The sequence below is a fragment of the Schistocerca americana genome, chromosome 2 (assembly GCF_021461395.2).
Source record: "Schistocerca americana isolate TAMUIC-IGC-003095 chromosome 2, iqSchAmer2.1, whole genome shotgun sequence".
NCBI classification, from domain to species: Eukaryota; Metazoa; Arthropoda; class Insecta; order Orthoptera; family Acrididae; genus Schistocerca; species Schistocerca americana.
The window spans coordinates 573,235,085-573,251,420 of NC_060120.1; the positions used below are offsets into that span (position 1 = coordinate 573,235,085).

A 16,336-nucleotide genomic window follows, 5' to 3' on the forward strand; every position below is an offset into this window, starting at 1 on the left:
TGCTGTTTACATAAGCCAGTTTGGGACAAAACAATATTTTTTGTAGAATATATGCATTGAACATTAGTGAAGATTGAAACTGTGCTATAGACCAGGTATTTATCCTGGATGCAAACGTTCAACTCATCTCCACTGAAGAATAAGATCATCCTTCTCACACTGAGGCTGTGCTGAAGTCCTCTGTATGCCGAAATGACAGAGTGCTATTCTCATAGCTTAATGAGAAAGCCTGTGTGAAGTTCAGAAGGAACATGGGAGCATGTGCCAAGTCAGATGTTTGACTTGGTCCTTAAGGCATGTCTTGATAATAAATTGATAATTCCTTGATATCTTAGGATGTGTTCTATTAACTGACCCCTTCTTCTGGTTAAGTTCTGGTACATATTACTTTTCTGCACAACTCAATTCAGTATTTCCTCATTAGTTTGATGTAGAAAAATCCTCAAAGTTGTGAAATTCAGTTCTTTTTATTTAACTGATGACTACTTTTGGGTATCAGGACCTGTTCTCAAATCATCCAAACAGAAAAAAGGCCTATTTCCTGTTAGCATGCACAGCATATTAATGTTGTACATACTTGCATATAAGTCAAGTTTTTTGAGTAACCATTGGTAGGACAAACATGCAACTCAATACAAATTGTAATTTTCCCATTTGATTGTTTGATCTTTAAAATCTCTTCACTGATGACAGTACAGTTATGGAACTTATGGAGTAGTGCTACTAGGCTTCCTGTAAAGTTTTCTGTTGTTTGTCTTTTGATCAATTGAAGGTTCTGAATGTAAGTTTATCCTCACCTTTCATTCTGAATCTTGCCCAACAATCTCACATGCAGTTTCAGTTTGTTATCTCAGTGAATTCAGTGAATTTTATTGTCTTACCTACTTCGGCAAATGCAGCTTCTCCATCATTTCCCATTAGCTTGTTCTTTTGACAGCTACTTAAATTTTCCCCTAAAATCTCACTGCTGTCAATGTCAGGTTTTAATTAGTCTTCTGTATTTAGTATTACATGAACTCCACTGCTTTTTAGAAGCACTTCAAAGCTGGCAATTAGTTACAAATCCTTTGGGAGTTAATTACTAGGATTTTGTACTCTTGCCTGCAGGGGGAGGGGGGGGGGGGTATTTCTTTCGATCTTAATCTGATGCTACCAGGTCTCATAGATATATTGTCATCTGAATTGGAGGGATAGTCACCTAATCTGAACTATGTTCAAAATCAGCTACCTGAGTAGCAGGCTCTATGTGTAATGCACACCTGACCTACACTCCTGGAAATTGAAATAAGAACACCGTGAATTCATTGTCCCAGGAAGGGGAAACTTTATTGACACATTCCTGGGGTCAGATACATCACATGATCACACTGACAGAACCACAGGCACATAGACACAGGCAACAGAGCATGCACAATGTCGGCACTAGTACAGTGTATATCCACCTTTCGCAGCAATGCAGGCTGCTATTCTCCCATGGAGACGATCGTAGAGATGCTGGATGTAGTCCTGTGAAACGGCTTGCCATGCCATTTCCACCTGGTGCCTCAGTTGGACCAGCGTTCGTGCTGGACGTGCAGACCGCGTGAGACGACGCTTCATCCAGTCCCAAACATGCTCAATGGGGGACAAATCCGGAGATCTTGCTGGCCAGGGTAGTTGACGTACACCTTCTAGAGCACGCTGGGTGGCACGGAATACATGCGGACATGCATTGTCTTGTTAGAACAGCAAGTTCCCTTGCCGGTCTAGGAATGGTAGAACGATGGGTTCGATGACGGTTTGGATGTACCGTGCACTATTCAGTGTCCCCTCGACGATCACCAGTGGTGTACGGCCAGTGTAGGAGATCGCTCCCCACACCATGATGCCGGGTGTTGGCCCTGTGTGCCTCGGTCGTATGCAGTCCTGATTGTGGCGCTCACCTGCACGGCGCCAAACACGCATACAACCATCATTGGCACCAAGGCAGAAGCGACTCTCATCGCTGAAGGCGACACGTCTCCATTCGTCCCTCCATTCACGCCTGTCGCGACACCACTGGAGGCGGGCTGCACGATGTTGGGGCGTGAGTGGAAGACGGCCTAACGGTGTGCGGGACCGTAGCCCAGCTTCATGGAGACGGTTGCGAATGGTCCTCGCCGATACCCCAGGAGCAACAGTGTCCCTAATTTGCTGGGAAGTGGCGGTGCGGTCCCCTACGGCACTGCGTAGGATCTTACGGTCTTGGCGTGCATCTGTGCGTCGCTGCGGTCCGGTCCCAGGTCGACGGGCACGTGCACCTTCCGCCGACCACTGGCGACAACATCGATGTACTGTGGAGACGTCACGCCCCACGTGTTGAGCAATTCGGCGGTACGTCCACCCGGCCTCCTGCATGCCCACTATACGCCCTCGCTCAAAGTCCGTCAACTGCACATACGGTTCACGTCCACGCTGTCGCGGCATGCTACCAGTGTTAAAGACCGCGATGGAGCTCCGTATGCCACGGCAAACTGGCTGACACTGACGGCGGCGGTGCACAAATGCTGCGCAGCTAGCGCCATTCGACGGCCAACACCGCGGTTCCTGGTGTGTCCACTGTGCCGTGCGTGTGATCATTGCTTGTACAGCACTCTCGCAGTGTCCGTAGCAAGTATGGTGGGTCTGACACACCGGTGTCAATGTGTTCTTTTTTCCATTTCCAGGAGTGTATTTGTGGGGACACTACAATTCTGAACCATACGGTGCAAGTCCAGGAAGTCACAGAAAAGCTTATCAGAAAACCTTATAAGTGTCTGGCTCAGTCTTCTGCTTGACTCAAAGCCAGGGGGTTACAATCAGTTCTGAAAATAATGCTGCAAATTTTGAGGTTTGTTGAAACTCTGTGAGGAAGGCTGGTCTTCTCATCCTTCCCTGAAGGTTGCTGGAATGATCTGAGAATGACCTTATAGCCCAGATGACAGCATAATTTGTTCAGATGTGCATCGCTATCACCAGTTGGTTTCATGCTGTTTCCTCAGTCGCTTACAACATCCCTGCTCTGTAAGAACTGTGCTCATGTGGTTGGTTGTAACAGGCTAATCATACATGCGAAGGCTGTTGTTTGAGAGGTACTTCATCAGGTACATTCGCAGTCATCAGGTACATTCGCAGTCTAAAGATGACTCTCTTGCTGCAGAAGATAATGCTTATTACTGGCTTCATTTGTGAAGCGGTTTTGCAACTGTGATGATCATAGAAAAATACGTGACTACCTTTCAGAAAAGAGCACACAACTTTTTTTCCAAGGGATACTTTTTTTATTAAGTGCTGTACTTCTTGGCACAGAACTGTTAACATTACACACAAGGTATTACACAATATGTCACTTGTATAAATCAATACAGGACACTCTTGAATAATCATGATGTTGAACACAGTTTATCAGGTAGTCAATACCAACATTTAAGAAAATTCTCAGAAAGAGTAACACAATTGTATCTTATAATTACACAGTGACTAGACATTTGCGACTGCACTCAGCTATTGATATCACTTGACTCTTCCTGCTACAACTAGAGAGCCTCTGATCCGAGCATTTCAACCACAACCCAGAAAATGTGCACTACCCGATACGCATGTGCATTGCTCAGACAGTAGCAAATGAGGGCACTGTTTCCAGGTGGGTTGTGACTTCATAAGTTGTCACATAGCTGTCACTGCAGTCTGCTCTCCAGACAGTAGGCCTGTGACTCATTGTGCCATATTTCACTTTATTCAAAGTCAATTTAATGGAAGGGTTACAGGATGTCAGAATAACATATTAAATTTGATGAGATCCCTAGGCATACACACTGAGTGCATCTGGTGTTCCATCCCATTCCTTGCTGCCATGTCCCTAAGGGCTGAAATTATTTGCCCTGAATTTGAACTGATGATGCTTTATAGAACCCTACCCTTTTGTGTTTACCTGTTCCTGACACAGTACACAGTAGGTTTGCTAAAGTGAAGTGAATTCACTGGCTCAGTGTTAGCTTTTGTAGAGGTCAGCACATTAGTATTGTTGTTTAGGTGGTTGGTTATAACACCCTAAGTTTGTCATGGATCCTATCTCAGCTCTACAGGATATCTAGCTCTACCACTGACACACAACTCACAGTCAAGTGAATGAGTAGTGATATATGCTGTTTGCCCTGTAGAGGGCACAGGATCCACAAGAGAAGATGGTATGTGAGGTTTCTTTAGTATCTGTGGTACACGATTCTTGGGAACCTTCCCAACACACATTTACAGCAGCTTCCTGTCATTTGACAGTAGTCAGGGCGACTTACATTTCCTAACAAATGTCAACTATCTCATCCTATGCCTGAGAACACCATTCACATTGAGGTTAAAGTGTTTCTGGTGCATTGTCTTACAGAACAGAAGATAATAACTTCAAAATAAGCTTGCTGATTCTCTTTTAAAGTAGTACACAAAATGAGATTTTTGTTAGGGAACAGAAGAATCTAAGATAAAACTTACTAATTTATTGAAATTTTTGGTGTTGTAGATGCTTAAAAACTTGAAACTAGTGTTCATTCAATAAATGCTGACAATGTTGAAAGGGGAAACTAAATGTAACACTATATGCTAGTTATAATACACTGATCAGGCTGAACATTATTGCCACCAACCAACTATCAATATAAAGCTGTCCATGTCATAGCAGCATCATCTGGCAAGGAGTGACTGCTAGTCAGACACACACATGGTGTATGCAGTATCAGAATGCATGCTGTCTGAGTGTAGAATGGGTGTTTGAGGAGCACTGTGGTGAGTGTCTTCAACACGTAGCGAAACAAAAGTGAAACAATATTGAGACAATATGTAGGACATTCAGCGCAGTTGTCGATCATGTGATTATTGCCACAACATGGTTTGGGACAACATTATCTCATTTTCAAGTGCTAAAAACAAGGAAACCAGATAAAACTGTCTATCTTATACTGACAGAAATATAAAGATTACATAAGTCCTGAGTTATAACCTACCCTTATGCTCAGCATCAATAGTACTACTTTCTGCCATAAAATCTTTTAGAATTGACTGTCTGGTCCTAGCCCATTCTAGCTTACAATAACTTACACTGCAATCTGAATGAAAATAGCATGCATGAATCCTATGCTGCTTGTGAAATATGTTGGTGGCAGCTTCTTAAGGAAGATATTGCTGAAGTGTGCCCAGAAATGCCCTGTAGACACTTCCGTCCTCTCATTTAAAACACCGATGCACTCTTCTTTCATGGCACAATAAATCTGTACCTAGGATCACACAGGCTAGACTCAGACAGGCATTTCTCAGATTTTATGACAGAAAGTAGTATTGTTTTATACTAGGATCAGACAGGAATTTCTCAAAGATTTTATGACAGAAAATAGTATTGTTTTGTGTATAATTTCTACTAGCCTTCTTGTATGACAATTAAATTGGGGCAATTCTCCTGGGTTTTCCTTTGTAAAGGAACATTTGAAAATGGAGTTAAGAATTTTAGTTTTTGCTTTGCTACCCTCAATATCAGTTCCTGTCTCATTCACTAGGGACTGGACACTATCTTTGGCGCCAATAACAGCCTCTACATATGATAATAATTTCTTTGAGTTCTGTGAAAGACCACTTGACAGTATTGTGTTACGGTAGTCATTGAAGGCATCATGCATTGCTCTCTTGATTCTTGGGGGTGTATGATAATTTAAGTGAGAATAGTACTGCTAAAATTGTATAAAGCACAAATGTTGACAACAGTTGGTGCAATAGCACAAAATAAATTTTTTATGGCGCAGTGTACAAAAACACACATTATATGACAATGTATCCATGAGTTTTGGTACAGTCACTAGGAAAAACACATTTAAATTTTATATTAACTTTTTGTACCCAAGTTTTTGAGATGAATTTATCTGATGCACCTTTTACACTAGCATGCCAAAGACGAACATTCCAGTGTCCAGTGTCAGTACATCTCATGGAAAAGATGTAAGATATGGAGCACAACAAAGCAACATCTTTCACATGAGGTGACCAACAGTTTCTCTTAGTTAAATGGTCGTATTCTCTTTTTATTTTTATTTCTCAGTGTATCTGTCTGCCTTTCATACTGATCATTCAGTTTCATTAAACAATGTACTATTTGATTTTTTTGGTTTCATTCATAAACTGAATAGACAATTGTACCACTTAGGAATAGATAACAAAGGTTTTGTTTGACACATTGTACACCAGGAAACTCAGTGTAAACCATTGATCCAGCTGTGATGAAACTTTGGTGAGTTGTGGTGGTGGTGGTTAGTGTTTAACGTCCCGTCGACAACGAGGTCATTAGAGACGGAGCACAAGCTCGGGTTAGGGAAGGATTGGGAAGGAAATCGGCCGTGCCCTTTCAAAGGAACCATCCCGGCATTTGCCTGAAACGATTTAGGGAAATCAGGGAAAACCTAAATCAGGATGGCCGGAGACGGGATTGAACCGTCGTCCTCCCGAATGCGAGTCCAGTGTGCTAACCACTGCGCCACCTCGCTCGGTGGTGAGTTGTTCTCTGCACACTTATGAAGGTTCATAGCCCTTAAAAAGGAGTACATCTACATCTACATCTACATAGATACCCTGCAAGCCACCATAAGGTGTGTGGCAGAGGGTACCCCATACCACTACTTGTCATTTCCCCTTCTGCTCCACTCGCAAATAGAGCAAGGGAAAAACGACTGTACACCTCCGTTTGAGCCCTAATCTCCCGTATCTTATGTTTGTGGTTCTTATGCGTGACATATGTTGGCAGGAGCAAAATTGTTCAACAGTCAGCTTCTAATGCCGGTTGTCTAAATTTTCTTTGTAGTATTTCCCAAAAAGAATGCCGCCTTCCCTCCATTTGAGTTCCCGAAGAATCTCCGTAGTTTTGTTCAAACCTCCTGGTAAACATTGAGATTCAGGAGAAACCAACATATGAGGCATAGCTTTTGTTTTATGACTTCTTTACTACTAAAGCTATTTGCAACACATTTCGCAATGTTGCGTCAAAACTTTCAAATCATTCGGTCAAGAACTTTCCGAGATTTGCTGTTAAGAACAAGTGAATGGAAATTTAAATGTTCCTAATCGCATACCAGCGATTCCAACATATATGCCATATGAGTTCCAGTGCAATTTCCATTCTGACTCACATTTGAAATGACCATGAAGGCACAGGGACAACCACTACAATTGACAGACTAAATTTGGAAAATCCATGCTTCCCACATGAACAACTGTATATGGTGTGGGAAACTATCTGACTTATTTGTGTGCACCAGATGGAAAAACCAAAACTATTGTGTATCCAAAAACTCGCCAATAAATAGATTATGAAATAACTTTTTTTTGCTTCCCACGCTATTGCAAGACATACTGGGTACATCTAGTTCAATATGAAAATAATGATAATTCCCTACTGTTTTACGGAATAGAGCTATCTAGATTATTTGAAAGCAGTATTATGATTACTTGTGGAGGCTGTAGCTATTTTATTCTAAGTAATTAATGTCCATGAACTGTACATTTATTCCCAGGCATAATTTCACATGCCAAATTAAATGGCTCACTAGAAAGTGCCACTTGACAACAGAAACAAAATGTTACGTAGCAGCTATCACCTAACAATAATTTTAATGTATGTAACAATTATTTTAAGACAAATTCATCACATGTTAAGAGCGTGTCCTTTAAATCCGCCCTGCCATTCAAATAAAATAGTGACTAATGCAACAAATTAACTACTCCAGAAAGTTTTTGATTTTTTGTTTCTTGTGGTTCAAAAACCATTTAGTTTGAAGTTTGATCAATGTTTAATGTTATCACTCTTTGCAGTGATGTGCCCAAAGAGCCCACCTAGGTTCGTTGAAACAGTATTATAATTTATTGTGGTGGCTGTATCAGTTTTTTCTAAACAGTTAATGTCTGTAAACTGTAGCCTTATTTCCAGGCAGAAGTTCCTATTACAAATTGATTTACACAACCAGAACTGTCACATGCCAACAGAAACATAAAAAGGACCATACAACTGTCACCTAGCCATATTTTTAATGCAAATGTATCAGATGAGAAGGAGATGTATTGCCCTTAAAATAAAATTGTGACTAACACAGATAATCCACTTGTCCACAGAGGTGACATTTTCTTTTCTTGTCATTTTGTTTCAATTATTATAAAAGTTGAACTAATATTATAGTCTATACTGAAGTGCAAAGTGATATACCTCCAGACCTTTGTTGGTCGTAGATAAGTACGCTGCCACTTCTTTAGTGAGGAACAAACAGCGGTCTCAAATGATAAATACTTTTCTGCCAAAGGGTGACATCCATTTTTAAGATACAATGTGGCATATAATGTTAATGTATTTGGAAGGTTTGTACCGTTGTGTGAGCTCCATTGAATCTCAGAGCATTACTCATAAAAGGCAAAGATTCATTTTTGGGTTTTAGTCTATCACTACTTTCCAAAAATACATACATAAAGTAAGGTCTTTGACCAAAGCAATGTGTAATAGAAAATATCTGGTTGCGTGGGGAGGGGGAGGGGGGGGGGGGGGGGGGGGGAAGGAGTGTGTCTATTGTTACCTAATGGTAACTTATGTGTCATGTTGCAGGTTCTTGCACTGATGGAATCGGATTCCCTGCGGTATCAACACAAGATGAAGGAAATTTTGAGGGATATACGTGATATATTTGATCAAGTGGATAAACAGGTTAGTCACTGTACATATTTTTAAGACACTCACTTGTACACACACACGTCTAATTAACAATCTTAGTTCAAAGTATACTCCAATTCCTAGTGGCTAGTGCTGCCTCATTATCTAGAAAATTTGTTCTTGTGTGATTGTGGGAAAAAATAGTCTGCTACACTAGTTCAAAATGACATTTTCTCAAAATGACATTTTCCAATGGCTACTTTTGATAGATACTTTTCAAGAAAGAATTTGAGGACTGAACGAGGTGGCGCTTTGGTTAGCACACTGGATTCGCATTTGGGAGGATGACGGTTCAAACCCACATCCGACCGTCCTGATTTAGGTTCTCCATGATTTCCCTAAATCACTTCAGGCAAATGCTGGGATGTTTCCATTGGATGGGCATGACTGACTTCCTCCCCCACCCTTCTCTAATCTGATGGGACCAGTGACCTCGCCATTTGGTCCCCTCCCCTGAATCAACCAATTAAAGAATTTGAGAAGATGAAACATTAAAGAATATTGTCATTATCGGTTATGTATCACGTACAATCTGTAAAACTAAAGTCAGTTTGAATAATGCTGACACTAGATGCGTTTAAACACTGTGTCAAACTAAAAATCAATTGTTAAGGACAGTGTCAGAATATAAATATAGTATTACTGAATATGTATATGTAAACTGAAACTTTCTCAGGAGGTCTTATTGGATATATGAAAACTGTTATAGACAGCATATAGATAATACTGTCACCAATTTCCTATTGAGGCAGCTTCTCATTTGGCTTAAAAAGAACAAGTACAAATAATTGTAGAGTGTAACATATTGGAAATATATTTTGCATATCTACTTATACGTCATTAAATTTTGTCAACTAGTTTCTTGGTGCTGTGCTCTATTATAGATAAATTTTGGAGTTTTTTATTTTTTTTAATATCATATAGAGTTTAGTGTAGTCATTTTGTAGTACATTTAACTGTATGTAATATTACAACCACAATGTGCTTTGGCAAAAATTGCATGTGCATACTTAAAATGAGAAATAAATAGAAGCACACATTTTTATCTTCAAGACAGAAATAAATAAAAGTACATTTCATCTTACCAATTAAAGTGAAACATTTTATCTTCATAACATAAATAAGAATACCTCATTTTCATATTCAGGACTTTGTTTACACTTTTATTTATGTTTTATTATTTTAACTTTGTGGTACTGATTGCACCTTGTATTTTACTTAAGTGTGAAGTTAGATTTTCAGTTCCACTATTCTTACACTAAGGACAACTTTACAAATATAAGAATTTGTTTATTCTATCAAAACTTTTGTCTGTTAAGAATGGTTCTAGTTTCCTTTTGAAGATGTGTACATTATTGATCTCCCTATTTATATTGATGGGAAACTTACTGTGTTTCTTTGTTGTAACTCCCTAATGTATCTTTACCAGTGTGGCAGAGCCTTGGTGAAAATATATATGTGTATTTTTTTGTTGTGTCATCGTTGTGAATGTCACAGTTTGTCTGAGAAATTGTCCTATTGTTGGCTACCAACAACACTTGTATTCAGAATGTCTCTCCTAAAAGTCATCAGGCATATTTCCTCTGGTGTTTCAACCGATATTTGTAATTTCGTTTTCACATTGTGTAGTGATAGTTTGATCAAATAAACACTACTCATTACATCTTTCATGCGATGCACAATTTTGATGGAAAGTGCCAGTTTGTTTCCTGTTACAAACAAAATTATTTTGAAAGCAGAATTTTACATACCCATTTGATAGTGTGATATTCATTTTATTGATACGTATTTACAGGATCAGTAAAACATGAAGAATAACCAGTACTCCATTTGTGACAGCACTGCCCTGTACTGCACTGACTGCTACCACTAAACATGCAGTGCTACTGAGTTGATGATGGACTTCTGTTTATTCTTTGTATTTTACTGTCCTTGTTAATACATATAGATAAAATGAATATCCCACTGTAGTAATTTTGGACCTCTCTATTGAATGCACATGTAAAATACCACCTTAAAAATAATTTTGTCTGTAACAGGAAACAAACCAATACTTGTTGTTGAGACTGGGCTTCGCATGAAAGATGTGAAAAGCACTATTTGTTTGGGCTGATTCCAGGCACACAATGCAAAAATGAACTTGCGAATATTTGCTGAAACACAAGAGAAAATGTACCTGATGATCCTTAGGAGAGACGCCCTATCTTGTCCTATAATGTGAATATCCTGAGAGATATGAAGACACCCTTGTAGCATGTTCTTTTAGTAACTTTACATATCTGCTAGGACAACTATTTGTTTTCTTTGAGGTCATAGTGTAGAACATATTTTTACACAATCAAAGGCCCTAGCGTGCTAACAAAAGATTCCCACTGGATACCTTGTGAAATTTGACTCATCTAAAATTTCATTAGTGAGACTGCGTATGGCTCTTTACAAAAGATAATCTGCAAAGGTTCAGTAATTCATTTTGTGCAATGTGTTTATAAAACCTGTCATAAACTATTCTCCCAAACACTTTTGAAAACATTGGCAGCAGAGAGATGGGCATGTAGTTGGGTGTTAGATGTCGTTCTCCACTTTTGTGATTTGCCATCATCTATCAGGAAATATGCCAGCTTTCATTGGCAAGTTACACAAATAGCACAATGTGTGACTTATTAAGTGTAGAGAGGATTTTAAAATTGTACTTGATATACCTCAAAACCCCGAGGACTGGGTACATTTTACTAATTTTATGATTTTTATAAGATTATTTTTAGTAGTTGCACTTTCAAAATGAAGTGCATTGTTTGTCACATGTTGCAGGTGATCAGACACATCTATGGCTCGTACGGGAGACTGGTTATTGTGGTATTCTCTTTTTCCCAACTGCAGTGAGAAAAAAATCATTGAATTCTGAAACTCCCACTTTTTGATTCCACTATAGAGGACTTTGATTTCCCTATTTGTTCTAATTTTGTGTTCCTATTTGTCTCACTTTTTGTGATGTTACATATAGTTTTTACATTATTTTTGCCAAGCACTATTTCCTTTCCTGTGGGGTTGGTTTGATTTTAATCTCTCTTTGGGGCAAGCAGGCTGCAGAGATTTGGAGGAAAGAGCTTATGCATGAAGTGATTTTCTCATTCAGTGTCTGCCTGGTAATACTTCTTCTGTTGTTTTCATTGTAAAGTATTTCTAAATTAGTGTTAGATTCAGCATTTAATGTTCTGACATTTTTAACTTTGATGTGATCACTTGCTGCTTTCCTGCTCTCTGTTCATTTACTTCATGTAACACGTGGGGTTCAGGTACGGATTATCAGAAATTTTCTTTCTGAGCCAATCTACGTTTGTTCAGAATGCAATCATAGGGAATAAGTTGAATGTGAACAATGATGGTTTCGACTGTTCATGGCTACTATTACTTGGAATGGAATTAGTGTTAAAATCTCCACATAATATAATCTTACTGTTGTTTCTTTAAAGTTCTATAGGAATTGTTTCTAGCTAGGAAAGGAGCTTTGAAATGTTTACTGCGGGTGCTCTGTAAACTGTTATAATTATGAGGGACAGAGTTTCCAGAACTGATTTTACAGCACAGCATTCAGTATGTTGTTTAAAGAAGTATTGAATTAAATCTGACCTGTGACAGCAGAGTGTTGTTGGTCATAACTGCTGCCAAGTACCTGGACATTTTTCTGTCGTCTTACCCACTTCCTTGTCTTGCCATTTGTTGACAGTCTTACCAGGTTGTATCAGATCTTCCTTTTTAATTTGCTCATTTTCAAGGTTCTTCTAGTTGCTTGAATGTTTGCATATTGGCATTTATAGCTGACTATTACTTTTAGATCACTTCCTCCCATAACTGTTGTTCATTTTATTATCACGTACATTAGGTAGCTTAAGTTTTCGATCCTCTTGTCAGTATTGATGTGTTTCCATCTTTAAAATTTGATATTTTCAATGTTTTTGAGTTGTAGGATTTCTTGCACTTACAAGTATCACTATCATGATACTTTTGTTTGACAGAAGTATCGAATTTTGCACAAAAAATAATGCTCTGTGCTACACATCAAGCACTGAACTCCATTACTGACTGTTTTTCAGAACCTGACTGACCTCGGAAAGCTAGACGTATGTTACAAAAACCATTACCAAGTCAATTTCGGAATCTGCAGATTGCATTAAATGTGTGTAAAGTTTCTTGTATCTTCTTACCAGGCTCTTGATTTTAGTTTTGCGCAAATTCTTCTGGCGTCTTTTCTTGGACCTCATCATTGCTTAATGAGAAGGAGCAAACTTAATTTTCTTTCATTTGGAACTGTATCCCTGCTATAAGTACAGCTGTGATGCGTTACAATTGACACGTTTACCACCTCCGTGATATAGTAACCTTATGGTGTAGCAGCATCACTGGTGCTCTCGAAAAAAGCTCAAATTTTGCAATATAGAGTTCATAAGACTTCATGTGATAACTTGTGTTTAATGTGCAACTGGCTACAGTGTAATGTATTGTTCCACAATAACTGTTCTTTGGCACAGAATGTTTATGGTGAAGGCACAGCAAATTTTATATTTTATGAAAGTAAAATTTAAAATATTCTTATTTGATTTTCTTTCTCATTTTGGATCTTTTACCACTTATTGGGATTAATTCTATTATTTTTAACGTCAGCCTACAACAAACATGATATACCTAAATGACCCATTATAACTTCCTCCCAAATCAGTCCTCCACATAATTATCATGTCATAGTCACTGTTTGCTGCACAAACTCACTGGTGCTGCTGCCTGTATCTCATTCAGAATCCCATGTACCTGCTGCCACCCTCCCACTTGTCACAGGTGCCCGACACCCTTCTACAGCTTTTGCTCCCACTCCCCAACTCCTTTCACTCACTCCACCCAACATAAATTATCCCAGGCAAGCTGCAGGAGCAGAATTGCAATCCTGTTACAGCCAACAGAACGTAGCTGTACAGATGTGTGAGATGTGTGTGCGTGTGTGTGTGTGTGTGTGTGTGTGTGTGTGTGTGTGTGTATACACCCTAACTTAAAAGAAATATTCATCCAAAAGCTAGTAAAATTTTCAATCTTGTGTATGTGCCCGTCAAGAACTCAACACTTCCACTAATGTAAGAGTTGTTACCTTCACTCCTCAGTTTCATGCATTCTACCAGAACTATATATTGTAAAATCATCTTCCAAAAATGTGAAATGTTTTTACCTCTTTTCTTTGATCACTGATAAAGTTCGTACACTTCTGTTGCTGAGTACCATTTTTTATGTATTTAAAGACTATTCATAGTTAAATGACAGTACTTGTCATGTGCAAAAATACTAATAGTTAGAGGGCCTAATAGTACTGAAATCCAATACACAATTTATTTCACAGTATTTTTTTACATAGCTCTGACTGAATTGCTCCAGTTTTTAGATTGTTTATTATGCACTGCTTGCTGTTAGAATAGTTCCTCCTTCTGGCTGTTGTATTACATATTTTGAATTTAAGAAACATAAATTGATTATCAATTTTTGTTTTTACAGAAATTTGTCAATATGAAATCATGGCGCTTACATTGGGATTACCAGCTATATAAGGCTATTGAATATCATTATCAGTTAGGTTTGGAGACTCTGAATGATCACTTGAGTGAAATCAGTATTGAACTTATTTTCAGGTAATGTAGTTTTTTCACAATATACAAATTTTGTTCTTTGTTAAAAATGAACACTGGGAAAACTAATGAACTTACTCGATAAGAAATAATATTTATGTGATACAAGTGATTCCTCTGTGGTACAGCACTTTCTAGAAATTGAAAATGAGACAAAGGCTTCAAAAGTTTAAATGAAACAACATGGAAATTGTTCCTGAGATCAGTACTCAGATTCTCAAACTGTTATTTAAAAAAAATAAAGATTTTGTTAGTAATTCCACTTCCTCAAAAATTAACAAGTGAATACTTCTGGTTATATATCTCAGGTGTTTTTGTCTTGATAAAACAACAAAGTGGAAATCTTGGCAGGTGGTAAAAAATATACTCCTCATGGATGGGTTTTACTTGATATAAACAATATAAGGAAAAGAATAGACTGCTACTCACTGTAAAGATATCACATTAAGTTGCAGGCAACACAACAAAAAGACTGTTACACACCATACATTTCCTTATACTGTTGATATTGCAACCTGGATTTTTCGATTGTTTGATTTATTGCTCGATATGGTTTGCTCAGTGGCTTTTCCATGAAAAAAATTCAGTTTTTATTCATGTTGATGTTTTTTGTTTATGTTTTATTGGTAAGTTTCTAAGCTGTAGTGGCCCTACCCAGTATTTGAGGTAAAAGTATTAAATCTTTAGTGTAAGTGAGTGAAAATAATATGGAGGTCTCTGTGGAGTATTGTGGTGACAGCACTGTCTGTCAGCTACTCATGTTGGCATGTAGGGCACAATAACAGATGTGCAAGTGAGTTCCAAAATGATGATAGCTGAGAGGATCGGTAAACTACCCCATGCGGCAAAGAACAATGTAGTCAAGGGTTATTGCCACCACTCTCCAGCAAGTCTATTTGTTATGGGCGACATGACTAGACACAGGTTTTAGAGGAACAATGGGCAGTAACGGAGTATAAATGAGGCTGAATTTGAGGACCGGATGTAATTCGATTCTGGGACTTGATAGTTGCTGAGTAGCCACACCAAGACGCTTGATCACTGCCAAACCATGAGACAACTGTGCAGAGCCAGCAGCAACCTCCACCTCGAGACCAGGCTGTGTCTCTGCTGCCAAACTGGGTCCTTCACAAAACGTGGTACTACAGCCCCACTGGCCTGCTATTTATACCTGCTGCCTCTGACGCTGAAGCCCAGGGAGGAACTTGGTGTTCCAGTGCCAGCTGCCATCCACTGCCTGTTCGAGGGGACGAGTGGAGACCCACACACAGCTGCCTCCGCCACTGTGGAGCAAAGTGCAGCAGGCCTGCTGCCTGGCATGTCACTCTGACAGAAAGCGCCTGTGTTGCAACTGGCCATGGCCTTGCCTTCCCTGCCAGCCCAGAGTCCTGATGCAGCTTCGTGGAGTGCCTTCCTAGTGGCTGATGCCAGGTGCACCATCTGGACTCATAAGGAGAGGCATGCCTGTCCCATGTGGAACTGAAGATGTAGTGAAGTTATACTGTTAAATTGTCCACAGCATTTACACTGGTTCCCCACCACCTGTGGCATGACCACACATCCACCACCCCTACAGAGGTGGTTCATAGAGAGTGATGTCAGGAGGGAAGAGTGATGTCAGGAGGGCCAACGTCGCGACAATCAACAGCAGAGGGTGTGTGATCCCTGCAGCACATTATTCGAGCCTCAGCCTGCAGCATCATCATTGGACTGAGTGAGATTATTTTGTTTTTGTGTGGTGGTAATCATGGGGCTGTAGTTAAGAGGGCATGATTTTATGAAAGTTACATTTACAAAACCAGGGGTACATGTGTGTATCTCTTGCAATTTGAGAGTAATGGTACAGATGAATTGTTAGTACCTGTGTGTTGTACTCAGTGTAATCTACTTGGGCATTCTGCACCTTGTACTGAACCAATAGTGGAACTGCTTTACTTGTAAACATTTTGGTCAC

At 39.3% G+C, this 16,336-nt stretch overlaps 1 protein-coding gene across 1 annotated transcript in view; it reads left to right on the top strand.

The window, feature by feature from the left end:
- The window catches only part of LOC124594191 (cytoplasmic dynein 2 heavy chain 1), a 786,854-nt gene that overhangs the window by 120,931 nt on the left and 649,587 nt on the right, over positions 1-16,336 (top strand). The window contains exons 12-13 of the mRNA XM_047132551.1: positions 8,615-8,713; positions 14,252-14,385. Of these exons, the coding sequence (XP_046988507.1) occupies positions 8,615-8,713; positions 14,252-14,385 (233 nt within the window). The remainder of the gene's footprint in view (positions 1-8,614; positions 8,714-14,251; positions 14,386-16,336) is intronic.